Source organism: Scomber japonicus, chromosome 8, assembly GCF_027409825.1.
Source record: "Scomber japonicus isolate fScoJap1 chromosome 8, fScoJap1.pri, whole genome shotgun sequence".
In the NCBI taxonomy this organism is placed as follows: domain Eukaryota; kingdom Metazoa; phylum Chordata; class Actinopteri; order Scombriformes; family Scombridae; genus Scomber; species Scomber japonicus.
In genome coordinates this window covers 16,516,460-16,535,150 of record NC_070585.1, presented here as the reverse complement: position 1 = coordinate 16,535,150, position 18,691 = coordinate 16,516,460, and the positions used below count along the sequence as shown (strand labels likewise).

Here is an 18,691-nt window from a genome sequence, read left to right as displayed (position 1 = left end):
CAAAAGTCTTGAATTATTATAATTCTTACCGGTGTAATACATGTGAAAACGTTATTAATCAACACCAGAGGCAAAAAAGCACTGAAAATAGATACATGAAAATAGCTTGATCGAGACGTTAAACACGATTTTAGTTAGATTAAATATATGCGTACCTCAGGAGAGCGATCACAATCTCCAAACACTTCAGCAAAGTCTGATGGACTTTTCCTCAGAGTCTGGTCAGCAGGCAGAGTGTTGTCATTGTAAGATGAAACGAACTTAAAGTCACTGGTTCTAGAACCTGTTGTCAAGTAGGCGTCATAATTATAAGTGCTGCGTAAAGTTCCTGTGGGGTCAACATCTGCGTAATTAGGAGGGAGATAAGCGCTGGGGATGGCAACTGCTCCATCAAACAACAGTCTGGGCTTTCTCCTGCGACAAAACCTCACACCAAGGATGATGATGATGAAGGTCAGAAAAAAGGTGGACACAGACACCAGCGCGATGATCAGATAAGAGGTCAGTTTGGAATTCTTCTCATCGTAAGAAATATCCTTCAGTTCTGGGACCTCAGCCAAGTTATCAGAAATAAGTAAATACATGGAACAGGTGGCAGAGAGAGAGGGCTGTCCGTTATCTTTCACTGACACAATAAGGTTCTGTTTCATGCTGTCAGATTCAGAAATGTCCCGCTGTGTCCTGATCTCTCCGCTGTGAAGGCCAATAGTGAAAAGTCCAGGATCAGTGGATTTAAGTATATGATAGGACAGCCAGGCGTTCTGTCCGGAATCTGCGTCCACTGCTATCACTTTGGACACCAGAGAGCCTCCGTGCGCAGCTTTAGGGACCAGCTCGGTCATGAAGGAGTTGCCCTCTGGGGCGGGGTACAGTATCTGAGGAGAATTGTCATTCACATCCGATATGAACACACTGACGGTCACGTTGTTGCTCAGCGGAGGAGAACCGTTGTCTCTGGCCATCACGTGGACTTTAAAACTCCTGAACTGTTCATAATCAAACGACCTCACAGCGTGGATCACCCCCGTGTCTCCGTTAACAGATACATAGGAGGACACCGGGGCTCCGTTCACCTCACCAGCTAACAGAGAATAAATCACTGTACCGTTTTGTCTCCAGTCGGGGTCTCGAGCAGTAACGGAACATAAAGTGGAGCCAGGTTTGTTATTTTCACTCACATATGCGCTGTACGACTGTTCCTCAAACACAGGTGGGTTGTCGTTGATGTCTGCTACAGATAACTGAACAGTTTTAGAGGAAGACAGAGGTGGAGAGCCCTCGTCAGTGGCAGTGATTGTAATGTTGTAATCAGACACTAGTTCACGGTCCAGTTGTCCTGTAGTCACCAGAGAATAGTAGTTTTTAATAGAAGGGACTAATTTAAAAGGGGCGCCTTGCTGAATGGAGCAGCGAACCTGTCCATTATTTTCTGAGTCTGCATCCTGTACGTTAATGATGCCCACCTCTGTACCAGGTGACACATTCTCAGGTATGGGGTTAGTCAATGATTTCAGGTAAATAACTGGTGCATTGTCATTCACATCAGTAACGTCAATAACTAATGTTGCATATGAAACTAATCCCAGACCATCTTTTGCGCTTATCTGCATTTCATAAGATGACTCTTTTTCATAATCAATAGCTCCAGCGACTCTGACCTCCCCCGTTTTTGAGTGTAACGAAAATACATTACTATCGTCACCTGAGACATGATCAAATTCATAGGTAATTTCACTATTTAAACCTTCGTCTGCATCAGTAGCACTCACTGTGATCACAACAGTATCTAGAGGAGAGTTTTCAGGCAGACTGGCTTTATAGACGGTCTGGCTAAACACTGGTACATTATCATTAGCATCTAGCACAGTGACGTGTATGACTACAGTGCCTGATCTCTGAGGAGAGCCACCATCAAATGCGGTAAGCAAGAGCATCATCTCTTTTTTATCTTCTCTATCTAATTCTTTGTCTAAGACTAGTTCGCAGTACTTTCGTCCACCAGATTTCGTGTTCACGTTTAGTTTAAAGTGATCATTCTGCTGAAGTGAGTAGCCTTGAACAGAATTTTCTCCGATGTCTCCATCGTGTGCCTCTCCAAGAAGAAAACGTGCACCCTTGGCTGCCGATTCACTAATTTCAATCTTAAGTGAATCCTCTTTAAACTGCGGTGAATTGTCATTGATATCTTGAACGCGGATGTTAATACGGTGCAGTTCAAATGGCTTTTCCAGCACAAGTTCTTGTTTTAAAACACACGATGCCCTTTTCCCACAAAGCCCTTCTCTGTCGATCCTTTCTTGTACAATCAAGTCTCCGGTATCGAGATTAACTCCGCAATACTTAACGTTGTTAAGCTCCGTATCGATACGAGCCTTGCGAGCAGACAGTCTTCCCAAATCAAGTCCCAGATCTCTAGCGATATTTCCAATTACAGATCCACGTTTAATCTCCTCTGGAACAGAGTAGCTGACGTCTCCATAGACGGGGTGGAGGACAAGAAAAATACAAGTAAGGCCGTAATGCAGCGCAGCCCTGCTGTATCCCATTGTTAGTGCGAGACAGAACTATAAGCAGGTCGATATATATCACCGGAGTATTCCTGATGTCCTCTAATAAACAAACTGCAGTCACAGACGACGCTTTTGTAGTCAACTGAGGTACAATAACCTACCGGAATAAGGTTTTGATTTCGTTGTCAGAGAAGGGTGGAGAATGAACGCGTCTTCTCGTTTGCTGGTACACACTGACACCATGAGTATTTCTGTAGACATAACAAGACCAAGTGTGATTTTATCTACTTTGTATGTTTGTTTTTTAATGGACGCAAATTTATTGGCCAGTAATTATAATTTAAAAAAAAAAACATGCGCTATAACACCACTTACACGTTTGTAATTTTAAAAAGAAACAGACACGTGAGTTTGTATTAACCTTATCTTTGGAAAAACCCCACTGGACATCAGTGCTGGTGTATGGAGATTATGAAAAGCAAAGGAACTATACTATGTCCAAAGAGGGAGGAGGGTCGTTGTTTTATATGTCTTTAGATTTTTCATTTTTACTCAAAAGAAAAATGCTGCATTTTGAACTGATGTCTAACAATCTACTGTCACTTCTTGATGAAATGGTGGTTGCACTTTTCCTACCTTTCTGCACATTCTTTACATCCCTAACCTCCTGATGGGATGGAGAATGCCAGACTCCTCTTGTAAAAACAAAATAAACACACACACTGACTCTGCTTTCAGTTTGCTCATACTGCTCTAACAACTTAACACTTGGAAATAAAAAGAAGGTTAAAGAAATTATCTGTAAATACACTTCGAATTAGTGTCAATCCTGAATATGCTCTTACAGTGAAAGCACATCACAACAACGGCATGTGGAAATATAGAAACAAAAGAGCTAAGCATTTCGCCATAGGGTGTATTATAGTAAAGCTTTAAAACAAATTCATAGAAGGAGGATAAAGACAACAGCCTCGACTACAGATGGACAAAAGCTCTAAAAATGCATCAGAAAATTAAACGGAGGTCATCACCAACGACAGAGTAACAGGAATCAGCACCAAGGACAGAGCAACAAGGATCATACTGGAAATGTTTTGCCACATTAGAAGATTATAATGAGCAAACATGCGATCAAATAGAGACTGATGAACTGAAAGACAATACATTTAAAGATTGGGCTGAAAAAAAATCGAAATAAGTGACAAGAATTGACAGGAGAGTGTATTAATAAGGGTCTGGGTGCGTGAGTGAAGTGTGGGACCCACAGTGAGGTTGGACATATTAATGGAGATTTAGCACATCCCCAACTCACTCTTATGTGTAATTTGTGATTGTTTTGATTCATTTGTGTTTATTCACTCATGATCTTTACTCATACTTATTGAGCGGAAAGAGAAACTGTAATATTTTAGAAGGTTAATTCAGTGATATTGGAGTAAGCTCACACAGACAGCTGAGGGGTCCTTCAGGTGGGAAAGGAGGGGCGTCTCATTCAGTAAACAAAGGCATACAGCAACGCTGAGCTAATGTGCTTGTGTTTCTGTATTTCCAGGTCAGCAAAAGTGTTGAAAACCAGTACAAAAGCAGTGACACGTGTGTATAATGTGTATGTGTATGAGTAGCGAACTATCTTCCATGTAAAGAGGAGTTTTATCGCAGTTTTGTACGTTAAAGGAAGAAATGTGATGATTGTTACAAGCCTATGTGAAATTTGCAATAACGGCTGTTTGCTAGCAATATATGAATATTGTTTGGGAGGACTAGATGAATACAAAAGCTGTCATATTTAAATACAAATTTTAAAGGGGGAGGTTTAACACGAGTTAACTGAAATTAAATGTGTGAATACCTCAGGGGAACGATCACAATCTCCAAAGACGGCAGCAAAGTCTGATGGACTTTTCCTCAGAGTCTGGTCAGCAGGCAGAGTGTTGTCATTGTAAGATGAAACGAACTTAAAGTCACTGGTTCTAGAACCTGTTGTCAAGTAGGCGTCATAATTATAAGTGCTGCGTAAAGTTCCTGTGGGGTCAACATCTGCGTAATTAGGAGGGAGATAAGCGCTGGGGATGGCAACTGCTCCATCAAACAATAGTCTGGGCTTTCTCCTGCGACAAAACCTCACACCCAGGATGATGATGATGAAGGTCAGAAAAAAGGTGGACACAGACACCAGTGCGATGATCAGATAAGAAGTCAGTTTGGAATTCTTCTCATCGTAAGAAATATCCTTCAGTTCTGGGACCTCAGCCAAGTTATCAGAAATAAGTAAATACATGGAACAGGTGGCAGAGAGAGAGGGCTGTCCGTTATCTTTCACTGACACAATAAGGTTCTGTTTCATGTTGTCAGATTCAGAAATGTCTCGCTGTGTCCTGATCTCTCCGCTGTGGACACCAATACTAAAAAGTCCAGGATCAGTGGATTTCACTATATGATAGGACAGCCAGGCGTTCTGTCCGGAGTCCGCATCCACCGCTATCACTTTGGACACCAGAGAGCCTCCGTGTGCAGCTTTGGGGACCAGCTCGGTCATGAAGGAGTTGCCCTCCGGGGCGGGGTACAGTATCTGAGGAGAGTTGTCATTCACATCCGATATGAACACACTGACGGTCACATTGCTACTCAGCGGAGGAGAACCGTTGTCTCTGGCCATCACGTGGACTTTAAAACTCCTGAACTGTTCATAATCAAACGACCTCACAGCGTGGATCACTCCCGTGTCTCCGTTAACAGATACATAGGAGGACACCGGGGCTCCGTTCACCTCACCAGCTAACAGAGAGTAAATCACTGTACCGTTTTGTCTCCAGTCGGGGTCTCGAGCAGTAACGGAACATAAAGTGGAGCCAGGTTTGTTATTTTCACTCACATATGCGCTGTACGACTGTTCCTCAAACACAGGTGGGTTGTCGTTGATGTCTGCTACAGATAACTGAACAGTTTTAGAGGAGGACAGAGGTGGAGAGCCCTCGTCAGTGGCAGTGATTGTAATGTTGTAATCAGACACTAGTTCACGGTCCAGTTGACCAGTAGTCACCAGAGAGTAGTGGTTTTTAATAGAGGGGACTAACTTAAAAGGGGCGCCTTGCTGAATGGAGCAACGGACCTGTTTATTATTCTCAGAGTCTCTGTCCTGCACATTAATGATGCCCACCTCTGTACCAGGTGACACATTCTCAGGTATGGGGTTAGTCAATGATTTCAGGTAAATAACTGGTGCATTGTCATTCACATCAGTGACGTCAATAACTAATGTTGCATATGAAACTAATCCCAGACCATCTTTTGCGCTTATCTGCATTTCATATGATGACACTTTTTCATAATCAATAGACCCAGCGACTCTAACCTCCCCCGTTTTAGAATGTAAAGAAAATACATTACTATCATCACCTGAAACATGATCAAATTCATAGGTAATTTCACTATTTAAACCTTCGTCTGCATCAGTAGCACTCACTGTGATCACAACAGTATCGAGAGGAGAGTTTTCAGGCAGACTGGCTTTATAGACGGTCTGGCTAAACACTGGTACATTATCATTAGCATCCAGCACAGTGACGTGTATGACTACAGTGCCTGATCTCTGAGGAGAGCCACCATCAAATGCGGTAAGCAAGAGCATCATCTCTTTTTTATCTTCTCTATCTAATTCTTTGTCTAAGACTAGTTCGCAGTACTTTCGTCCACCAGATTTCGTGTTCACGTTTAGTTTAAAGTGATCATTCTGCTGAAGTGAGTAGCCTTGAACAGAATTTTCTCCGATGTCTCCATCGTGTGCCTCTCCAAGAAGAAAACGTGCACCCTTGTCTGCCGATTCACTAATTTCAATCTTAAGTGAATCTTCTTTAAACTGCGGTGAATTGTCATTGATATCTTGAACGCGGATGTTAATACGGTGCAGTTCTAATGGATTTTCTAATACAAGTTCTTGTTTTAAAACACACGATGCCTTTTTCCCACAAAGCCCTTCTCTGTCGATCCTTTCTTGTACAATCAAGTCTCCGGTATTAAAATTGACTCCGCAATACTTAACGTTGCTATCCTCCGTATCGATACGAGGCTTGCGAGCAGACAGTCTTCCCAAATCAAGTCCCAGATCTTTAGCGATATTTCCAATTACAGATCCACGTTTCATCTCCTCGGGAATAGAGTAGCTGACGTCTCCATAGACGGGGTGGAGGACAAGAAAAATACAAGCAAGGCCGTAGCGTAGTGCAAATCTGCCGGATCCCATTGTTATTTCTAGACAGCGCTACTCATTCAAACCTCTCAGTCAGCAGGTCAAATTATATCACCAGTGTATTCCTGATTTTTCTAAATAAGTAAAGCGTATCGTTGCAGTCATGAGAAAGTCGTATGTAGTCAACTGCGGTACAATACCAGAAGCAGGGGGGCGCTGTTGAGCGATGAGCGAGTAGGACGCACTCTCCTGTAGCTCTTGCAGATTTTAAGTTTAAAACTCCATTTCAACAAAGCCATACGGACGAAACTTTGGGAAATTTATCCAGTAACAGTTTGAGAACTTTCATACGAGATCAGGCACGTCGAAAATGCCGAGAAAAACTAATCCGAGACACGACCTGGACGAGGAGACGGACCCGCATGAAGCCTCGGGCTCAGCTATCGAGACGAAAGCCGGTGAGAGCGCCCAGCAGGCGGATAGCAACGAGGTGCTAAAGGCCATAACATCACTCCACACAGAGCTGGCGCGTGTGAAGTCGGACATTTGCAACAAGATCGAGGCGGAGATTTCGGAGGTAAAGTACACCTTAAGAGGGGAAATAGCGGCGCTGAGAACCGATAATGACACAGCAATATCGGCGCTTAGTACCCAAATGGGCGCACAAGACCAAGCTCTGAAGGAGCTAGCCGATGCTGCTAACGACACTTCAGACACAATACAAGAGCTAGAAAACAAAGTTAAGAAACTCTCTGGGCAAGTTGAAGCACTATCAGAGAAATGCCTTGACCTGGAAGGCCGTTCGAAACGACAGAATCTGAGAATGGCCGGAATTAAAGAAGGGAGTGAAAATGGTCAAAAGCCGAGAGAGTTTGTGGCTCAGCTGCTAAAGGAGGTGTTAAACCTTACAGAGGCACCAGTCATAGACCGAGCCCATAGAGCCCTGAGGAAACGACCTGACAACGGTGAACCCCCTCGGCACTTTATTGCAAGGCTGCATTACTGCCACGCTTATGAAGATATAATGCAGAAGGCGATGTCCATCAGAGATCTAATGTACCAGGGCCAGCGGATACAGATCTTCAGAGACCTGCCACCTGAAGTCGCAAGACGCCGAGCTGCCTTCACCCCAGCCAGAAAAATACTACGTGACAAACCCGGGGTCAAGTTCGGACTCCTGTATCCTGCCAAGCTACGGGTGACACACAACGGGTCAGAGAGGCTCTTCACGGATCCAGAAGAAGCGCGCCAATACGCAACCCGCCATTTCGGGCCATCAGAGTGAGGTGATGGTGAGACTACAACAAGGGTCCAGATATGTGTAAATCTCATTCCTTGAGATGAACTGAATCTGAGGACTTCAACAGGTGACCAGAAATCACGGCGATTGCCGGCGTTTTGTTTACATTTAAAGTCACGATTAATGTTATTAGTCTTAGTGTGCTATAAGATATCCCTTTCACATTTTGGTTTAATAAGCTGAGACTAATATGTATATATATTTTCTTTTACTGAGCTGGCAACAGGGTTAGAACCTTTCCTCACTCTATTTGGGGCCGTTTATAAAACTCTTCACGTACATTCAACTCGGCATCAGGAGAGGAACAAAATACTGTGTCCTAAGATTCTCTGTTCATCATTTGAATATGAATATTCCCAGTTATCGTTAGAATCAATATAATCACAGTTTATTAAGGCTTTTGATTGTTTACATAACTGCTGAGCTACACAGTTACTGTATGAGTAGGATAAAGATTAAGAATAGGTTTTTTGATAAGAGTTGGGGAGATGGGACCTCTTGGGAAGAGGCCTGTTTACACTCCCAGGTTTTTGACTGTAGGTTGACCCGTTGGGAGACGGGCTTTTTCTTTTTGCTGGGGCTTTTCTTTACGGAGCACATTGGGACAAGGGCAGGGTGGGCAAAAGTGCTACTTAGAATAAAATACACAGAAATAGAGACGCCATGTCAGAGATCACAGGTGAAGCAGATGTGCCATCATAGCTACACATACTGACATGGCAGGGGGAGACATGAGAATAGGGGGAAGTCTAACATTTTGCTCATGGAATGTAAATGGAATTAATGAACCGATAAAACGAGGGAAGGTACTATCTCATTTGAGACAGATCCGAGCGGATGTGATTTTTTTGCAGGAGACACATCTGAAAAATGAAGCACACAATAAAATTAGAGCCAGTTGGATAAACCAAGTATACCATTCCAAATTTAATGCCAAGGCAAGGGGAGCAGCCATAATAATTCGTAAAAATGTTCCCTTTTTGCATAAATCTACCTTAGCTGACAAAGATGGGAGATTCATCATGGTCGCAGGAGAGATACACTCCATACCAATCACATTACTGAACGTGTATGGACCAAATTGGGATGACCCAGAATTTTTTAGAAAGACTTTTAGTATGATCCCAGACATCTCAAGCACGAATCTCATTATCGGTGGGGATTTCAATCTGGTTTTAGATACCTATCTGGACAAATCATCAAATCAAAGATCACCTCAATCCAATGCTTCCAATTTTCTGAATTCATTTATTAAAAATACCAATTTGGTAGATGTGTGGAGAACCTTGAATGCATCCGGTAGAGAATATTCGTTTCATTCTCGAGCACATAATGTGTACTCCAGAATCGATTTTTTTCTGTTAGACAGCAAACTTCTATCTGGGGTGAATAATGTTAAATATCACAATATAATAATCTCAGATCATTGCCCGGTTTCTGTCTCACTGCAGCTGCTTGAGCTGAGAAGAAACTTTAGATCCTGGAGGCTTGATCCGCAGTTGCTAACAAGGAAAGGATTCTGCGAATATTTGGAGACTCACATAGCAATATTTTTTGAAACAAATGATAAAGATGACATCTCCCCAGTTCTTTTGTGGGAATCTTTCAAAGCATATATAAGAGGATGCATTATTTCCTATCAGTCCTCACAAAAGAAACGCAACAATCGAAAACAGACAGACTTAGAGGAGCAGATACGAAAACTAGATGCAGAAAATGCTGCCCGGCCCTCTGCAGAGAAACACAATAAAATCTCAGCCCTTAAATACCAGCTCAATACACTTCTGTCTGAAAAAATTTCTAAAGCTTTTACTTTTACTAAACAGACTTTTTTTGAATTTGGGGATAAACCTCATAAGCTGTTGGCTAGGCAATTGCGGAAAAGGGAAAGTGATAGAGCTATTCATAAGATAAGTTCAGGAACTGGCACCCCTGTCACATCACAAAACGATGTTAATAACGCATTTCGCCATTATTATGAGGCTTTATACAGCTCCCAGGCACATGCTCCTGAGACCATGAAACAGTTCCTAAATACATGTCAATTACCAACACTGTCAGAGAGTGAGCAGAATTCCTTAGGAATGGAAATTACAGAGGGAGATATAAAGAAAACAATTAATTCCCTAAAGAATGGAAAGAGCCCGGGACCAGACGGGATATGTAATGAGTTCTATAAAAAATTTGGTAATAAACTATCCCCATTTCTTCTCAGGATGTATAAAAAATCCTTGGAGGATGGCAAATTACCATCAACACTGAACGAGGCTACAATAACACTTATCCCAAAGAAGGGGAAGGACTTGGAGCAGGTGGGCTCATATAGACCAGTGTCACTACTGAATTCTGATTTGAAAATCTTGGCTAAAACTCTGGCTTCGAGACTCAGCCCTCTTGTAACCAAGCTGATACATCCGGATCAGACCGGGTTTATCCCAGGCAGGCACTTATTTCATAATGTTAGACGCCTACTTAATATTCTGCACTCCCCTCGGCATCCAAAAGAAGATCTTTTCATTCTGAGTTTGGATGCCGAAAAGGCTTTTGATTGTGTAGAATTCCCATATTTATATGCTGTATTAGAAAAATTTGGACTTGGAACAAGATTTATCTCATGGATAAAATTACTTTACTCCAATCCCACTGCTAGAGTTCTCACTAATCAGACAATGTCAGAGACAATTAACCTACATAGAGGCACTAGACAAGGGTGCCCTCTTAGCCCCTTATTGTTTGCACTAGCACTGGAGCCATTAGCGGAGACCATTCGTACAAATAAAGAAATCCATGGTTATGACACAGAGTACACAACAAATAAAATATCGCTTTATGCGGATGACATTTTGACCTTTATTACGGAGCCACAAACTTCAATGCCTGTTTTATTGGAGACAATTGATTTATTTAGTTCGTTCTCTGGATACAGAGTGAACTGGACAAAAAGTGAGCTGATGCCAGTGCGATGCAGTGACCCAGGTGCATTAGAACAAACTCCATTCAGACTGGCACAGGAGAAATTCACATACTTGGGGTTAGAAATTACAAAGAAATATAGTAAATTATTCGACGCTAATTATATGGCTATATTAAATAAGTTTAAAAACAAACTGGAGTTCTGGAAAACCCTCCCTATTTCCTTGATAGGTAGAGTGAATGCAGTCAAAATGGTCTGTCTCCCTCAGTTACTATACCTCTTTCAAAACTTACCCATCTTCCTTAGTAAAACCTACTTTAAAAAACTGGATTCTATGATTCTTTCATTTATTTGGAATTACAAAACACATAGGATTAGAAAGGGGCATCTTTGCAAGAGCAAAACAAATGGTGGGCTGGCCCTCCCGGATTTTGTCAGGTACTATTGGGCAGCAAATATCCGATGCATCTCCTACTGGCTAGACGAAACAGTTTTGCTCGCCAGCTGGCTGGACATAGAGCGAGAGGATTGTTTTCCATATTCGATTGGTGCTATTGTGATGTCTCCCATCCATCTTAAAAAATCATACTATAGTTACAACCCAATTATACATAGCACTATTCAAATCTGGAGGCAAATATCAAAACAACTCAAACTTAGGAAACTATCCTTTACACTTCCAATAGCAGCAAACCCATCATTCACCCCTTCTATTATAAATGGAGGCTTTGATAGATGGAAAGAATTTGGACTGTACAGTGTAGGTGACCTGTACATAGGTGGTTCATTTGCATCATTTCAACAACTACAGGAGAATTATGGTCTGTCAAAAAGTGATTTTTTTAGATATCTTCAAGCCAGACATTTTGTAAGGACACATTTGGACCATTTTGAAAATGCTACCCCTGACAAGCTAGACAGATGTCTTAGAGATTGCACGACGGAGAGGAATGCAGTTTCAGCTATATACGACTCACTTCAGGAGCTAGATCAGGTGAATACGGCATACATAAAAGAAGGCTGGGAAAAAGAATTGGGTATGACGATAGCGGAGGATATATGGAAGGGAAGCCTGAGATATATCAACACTTGCTCCCTAAATGCTAGACACTGTCTGATCCAGTTTAAGACCCTGCATAGGCTGCATTACTCAAGAGTAAAATTACATAGAATATTCCCAGAAATATCACCCATCTGTGGAAAATGTAACCAAGAGGAGGCAAATCTACTTCATAGCTACACACTATGCCCCAAACTAGAGCATTTCTGGACAGCGGTGTTTTCTTTTTTCTCAAAAGTCTTCAAGACTACATTACAACCAGATCCTCTCTTGGTTATACTAGGGACATCAGGGAACATTGGGAACCTGCAGATTACACAGCGCCGCCTTTTATCCTATGGTCTCCTCTGTGGGAAAAAACTTGTTCTCCTCCACTGGAAAAAAACGGAGACACCTACTTTCAAGGAATGGTTAACGGCACTGACTGACACATTGCACCTTGAAAGGATTCGTTATTCTCTTAGTGGTAGGTTGGAAGACTTCAAAAAGATGTGGCAACCGATTATTTCTTTCTTGAACCAGGATGTAGGACAACCTGAGTAGTACTGGGTGGGTGGGATGGGGTGGGTCAGGGAGGGAGGTATTATTATTTATTTATTTCAATAATGTATTTACTTAATTTTGTATATTTTTTCTTTTGATTTTTTGATTTTTCTCCCATCTATTTTTTTTTGATTTTTTATTTTATTTATTTATTTATTTTTTCTTTTTCTTTCAATTATTTACTTGTTCGTAGGACGCCTTTGTCACTTATATTACAAAATATTGAAGCATTGCATAAACCAAGATGGATGTACTGTATATTTGATATACTATCTGCTTCACAATAAAAACATTTGAAACAATACCAGAAGCAGGGTTTAAATTCGTCGTCAGAGAAGGGTGGAGAATGAACGTGTCTTCTCGTTTGCTGGTACACACTGACACCATGAGTATTTCTGTAGACATAGCAAGGCCATGCATAATTTGTTGTCTTTTTAAATTATGTGTAAGATTATGTTAACAGTATTCAATCAATCGATAGATTAACACATGTACCAATTTGTGGTTACCTTATAGACAGCTTTACCACATTGTGATTGAACAAACACTTTAAAATGTGGATGAACATCAAACTGTTGTTCCTGTGTCTGTGAAAGACCCTCTGGTTTAAAAAACAAGTTTGATGTTTCAAAATGTACATACTATACAGACGATGCCCGCAGAAAAAAGAGGAACTTTTGCATTCTGTTTAGGTTACGTTTCATCTAGAGACTCCATGTTAAATATTAAATTATGTGCAGAAACCTCACATACTGTCGTTGATTAAACGGTGGTCGTATTTTCCTGCCCTTCTATTTTTTCCTATCTTACTGGGTTACGTTTTGAACAGTTTTAAAACAGGAAAATCGTGTTAAATGTCTCCATATATACAGTAGGTTTTGTGTCCACATCCTGTAAAGCACTCCACAGCTTGTAATTTTTGCAGAAATGAAACATTAAGGGGAAATGTGTTACTGCTTTTTAATCAGGGAAATGATTCTATTGTACCATCATATGACTTTGATAATCAGTAAATAAAACTCGTGTGTGCTTTCAAACATATCACAAGCTGTAATTCATTTTAAGGGGACTCATGGTAAGCAAAGAGATCAATCTCAATTAATCATAAACCTACTACTTTTTCTTACAGTTAAATGGGGGAAATCAGAGTCCTCTCAAACATAAAGTAGTAATTTAAATTAATACTTGAGTCTTCAGTAGTAAGCAACACAAATATTAAACACCGATTGTTACTGTTAAACACATTATCAAACAACTGTAACAAACGACCAATAGTTCTGGATGTATCTTATACTTGTGCTATTGTTGCATGATATATAATTTAACTGAGGTTAGGTAAACTTAAAGACAGGCTCACACTGATTAACATCTGCTGCAAAGCTCAAAAAGATGGAAACATGAATTCCACTATTTCACAAAGCTCTAACAAGGCGTACTGTTTACTGCTGATGATTAATAAATCTTGAGAAAGTACTGAACCACAAGACGCTCTTGCGATGCAATGAGATTAGAGCAACAACATATGAAAACATAAAGGCAATTAATCCATCATTATTTTACCAAACGATGTATTGTTGCAAATGTAAAATTACTTGCAGAAGTATTGAAACAAAACTCAGCAAAGGAGAAAAAATTACACAAGCCAAAATCTCCAGGTCTCCATGAGAGAGCTAGAAGCAATTCAGCACCAAGGACAGAGTAACAGGGAACCGTATTCAAAAAAGGTGTTCCTTCAATGTGAAACAGAACGTAGGATGGAGTGGTAATCGAATAGAAAGAAAACAAATGTAAAGGCTTTCGTTAAAGTAACCTATGTGATCTCCAAAAAATGGTATCGACAAAACTCTTGAATTATTATGATTCTTAGTAGTGTGACACATGTGAAAACGTTATTAATCAACAACAGAGGAACAAATGCACTGAAAACAGATACATAAAAATAGCTTGATCGAGACGTTAAACACGATTTGGGTTAGATTAAATATATGCGTACCTCAGGAGAGCGATCACAATCTCCAAACACTTCAGCAAAGTCTGATGGACTTTTCCTCAGAGTCTGGTCAGCAGGCAGAGTGTTGTCATTGTAAGATGAAACGAACTTAAAGTCACTGGTTCTAGAACCTGTTGTCAAGTAGGCGTCATAATTATAAGTGCTGCGTAAAGTTCCTGTGGGGTCAACATCTGCGTAATTAGGAGGGAGATAAGCGCTGGGGATGGCAACTGCTCCATCAAACAACAGTCTGGGCTTTCTCCTGCGACAAAACCTCACACCCAGGATGATGATGATGAAGGTCAGAAAAAAGGTGGACACAGACACCAGTGCGATGATCAGATAAGAAGTCAATTTGGAATTCTTCTCATCGTAAGAAATATCCTTCAGTTCTGGGACCTCAGCCAAGTTATCAGAAATAAGTAAATACATGGAACAGGTGACAGAGAGAGAGGGCTGTCCGTTATCTTTCACTGCCACAATAAGGTTCTGTTTCATGCTGTCAGATTCAGAAATGTCCCGCTGTGTCCTGATCTCTCCGCTGTGGACACCAATAGTGAAAAGTCCCGGATCAGTGGATTTCACTATATGATAGGACAGCCAGGCGTTCTGTCCGGAGTCCGCGTCCACCGCTATCACTTTGGACACCAGAGACCCTCCGTGTGCAGCTTTGGGAACCAGCTCGGTCATGAAGGAGTTGCCCTCCGGGGCGGGGTACAGTATCTGAGGAGAGTTGTCATTCACATCTGATATGAACACACTGACGGTCACGTTGCTGCTCAGCGGAGGAGAACCGTTGTCTCTGGCCATCACGTGGACTTTAAAACTCCTGAACTGTTCATAATCAAACGACCTCACTGCGTGGATCACCCCCGTGTCTCCGTTAACAGATACATAGGAGGACACCGGGGCTCCGTTCACCTCACTAGCTAACAGAGAATAAATCACTGTACCGTTTTGTCTCCAGTCGGGGTCTCGAGCAGTAACGGAACATAAAGTGGAGCCAGGTTTGTTATTTTCACTCACATATGCGCTGTACGACTGTTCCTCAAACACAGGTGGGTTGTCGTTGATGTCTGCTACAGATAACTGAACAGTTTTAGAAGAGGACAGAGGTGGAGAGCCTTCGTCAGTGGCAGTGATTGTAATGTTGTAATCAGACACTAGTTCACGGTCCAGTTGACCTGTAGTCACCAGAGAATAGTAGTTTTTAATAGAAGGGACTAACTTAAAAGGGGCGCCTTGCTGAATGGAGCAGCGTACCTGTTTATTATTCTCAGAGTCTCTGTCCTGCACATTAATGATGCCCACCTCTGTACCAGGTGACACATTCTCAGGTATGGGGTTAGTCAGTGATTTAAGGTGTATTACTGGTGCATTGTCGTTCACATCAGTGACGTCAATAACTAATGTTGCATATGAAACTAATCCCAGACCATCTTTGGCGCTTATCTGCATTTCATAAGATGACACTTTTTCATAATCAATAGCTCCAGCGACTCTAACCTCCCCCGTTTTTGAGTGTAACGAAAATACATTACTGTCTTCACCTGAAACATGATCAAATTCATAGGTAATTTCACTATTCACTCCCTCGTCTGCATCAGTAGCACTCACTGTGATCACTTCAGCATCAAGAGGAGAGTTTTCAGGCAGACTGGCTTTATAGACGGTCTGGCTAAACACTGGTACATTATCATTAGCATCCAACACAGTGACGTGTATGACTACAGTGCCTGATCTCTGAGGAGAGCCACCATCAAATGCGGTAAGCAAGAGCATCATCTCTTTTTTATCTTCTCTATCTAATTCTTTGTCTAAGACTAGTTCGCAGTACTTTCGTCCACCAGATTTCGTGTTCACGTTTAGTTTAAAGTGATCATTCTGCTGAAGTGAGTAGCCTTGAACAGAATTTTCTCCGATGTCTCCATCGTGCGCCTCTCCAAGAAGAAAACGTGCACCCTTGTCTGCCGATTCACGAATTTCAATCTTTAATGAATCTTCTTTAAACTGCGGTGAATTGTCATTAATATCTTGAACGCGGATGTTAATACGGTGCAGTTCTAATGGATTTTCTAATACAAGTTCTTGTTTTAAAACACACGATGCCTTTTTCCCACAAAGCCCTTCTCTGTCGATCCTTTCTTGAACAATCAAGTCTCCAGTATTGAGATTAACTCCGCAATACTTAACGTTGTCATCCTCCGTATCGATACGAGCCTTGCGAGCAGACAGTCTTCCCAAATCAAGTCCCAGATCTTTAGCGATATTTCCAATTACAGATCCACGTTTCATCTCCTCGGGAATAGAGTAGCTGAGGTCTCCATAGACGGGGTGGAGGACAAGAAAAATACAAGCAAGGCCATAGCGTAGCGCAAATCTGCCGGATCCCATTGTTACTTCTAGACAGCGCTACTCATTCAAACCTCTCAGTAAGCAGGTCAAATTATATCACCAGTGTATTCCTGATTCTTCTAAATAACTAAAGCTTATCGTTGCAGTCATAAGAAAGCCAGATGTAGTCAACTGCGGTACAATACCAGAAGCAGGGTTTAAATTCGTTGTCAGAGAAGGGTGGAGAATGAACGTGTCGTCTCGTTTGCTGGTACACACTGACACCATGAGTATGTATTTAGACATTACAAGACCATGCAATATTTCTTTTCTTTTTAAATTATGTGTAAGATTATCTTAACAGTTATCAACCAATCGATAGATTAACACATGTACCAACCTTCATCTATAGACAGCTTTACCACATTGTGATTGAACAAACACTTTAAAATGTGGATGAACATCAAACTGTTGTTCCTGTGTCTGTGAAAGACCCTCTGGTTTAAAAAACAAGTTTGATGTTTCAAAATGTAGATACTATACAGACGATGCCCACAGAAAAAAAGAGGAACTTTTGCATTCTGTTTAGGTTACGTTTCATCTAGAGACTCCATGTTAAATATTAAATTATGTGCAGAAACCTCACATACTGTCGTTGATTAAACGGTGGTCGTATTTTTCCTGCCCTTCTATTTTTTCCTATCTTACTGGCTTACGTTTTGAACAGGTGAAAAACAGGAAAATCGTGTTAAATGTCTCCATATATACAGTAGGTTTTGTGTCCACATCCTGTAAAGTACTCCACAGCTTGTAATTTTTGCAGAAATGAAACATTAAGGGGAAATGTGTTGCTGCTTTTTAATCAGGGAAATGATTCTATTGTACCATCATATGACTTTGATAATCAGTAAATAAAACTAGTGTGTGCTTTCAAACATATCACAAGCTGTAATTCATTTTAAGGGGACGCATGGCAACCAAAGACAGATCAATCTCAATGAATCATAAACATACTAATTTGTTTTTTCTTACAATTAAATGGGGGTGATCAGAGTTCTCTCAAACATAAAGTAGTCATTTAAATTAATATTTGAGTCTTCAGTAGGAAGCAACAAAAATATTAAACACTGATTATTACTGTTAAACACATTATCAAACAACTGTAACAAACGACCAATGGTTCTGGATGTATCTTATACTTGTGCTATAGCTGCATGATATATAATTTAACTGAGGTTAGGTAAACTTAAAGACAGGCTCACACTGATTAACATCTGCTGCAAAGCTCAAAAAGATATAATTCATTATATAATGGAGGATAATAATGGAGATTAAAATGCAACATATGAAAGATATCCACATTTCAGGATATAACTAAATATTTTTTGAAAGCTGATCCGTCCAAGCCTGACTATAATGCCTTGTATTTGAATAGATGCATTCATGTGCAAACATATTTATGTCGTAAAGTTTTAAGTTATGTAACAGTTCAATTTAACACTCATCAGCAATGGATGCTGTAAATCAAACAAAAAATACATAAACACAAATATCTCTGAAATAAATGTAACTGTATAAGATGTAGTCATGGACGGTATTTAAGACGGCATGGCATAAGCTTTAGAGAGAACGTATTTTCATATAGAAGCACAATTCAGGACAGCGAAACTCCGCTAGCAAGCTAGAAAAACATGAACTCCACTATTTCACAAAGCTCTAACAAGGTGTCTTATTTCCTGCTGATGATTAATAAATCTTGATAAAGTACTGAACCACAAGACGCTCTTGCGATGCAACGAGATCAGAGCAACACTATATGAAAACATAAAGACAATTAATCCATCATTATTTTAC

General features: G+C 40.8%; 2 protein-coding genes across 2 annotated transcripts; both read right to left on the bottom strand.

The window, feature by feature from the left end:
* Positions 1 to 4,323: 4,323 nt before the first annotated feature.
* Positions 4,324 to 6,750, bottom strand: LOC128362773 (protocadherin gamma-A11-like). Its single transcript, XM_053323625.1, has one exon. It carries the CDS (start codon positions 6,748 to 6,750, stop codon positions 4,324 to 4,326), a length of 2,427 nt encoding a protein of 808 aa, XP_053179600.1.
* Positions 6,751 to 14,485: 7,735 nt separating this feature from the next.
* Positions 14,486 to 16,897, bottom strand: LOC128362772 (protocadherin gamma-A11-like). The gene has a single exon (XM_053323624.1). The coding sequence runs from the start codon at positions 16,895 to 16,897 to the stop codon at positions 14,486 to 14,488; it is 2,412 nt and encodes an 803-aa protein (XP_053179599.1).
* Positions 16,898 to 18,691: the final 1,794 nt, after the last annotated feature.

What these genes read in the sequence shown, in the direction of transcription:
- LOC128362773 (XM_053323625.1), bottom strand. Translation starts at nt 6,750, where the DNA reads ATGGGATCCGGCAGATTTGCACTACGCTACGGCCTTGCTTGTATTTTT.
- LOC128362772 (XM_053323624.1), bottom strand. Translation starts at nt 16,897, where the DNA reads ATGGGATCCGGCAGATTTGCGCTACGCTATGGCCTTGCTTGTATTTTT.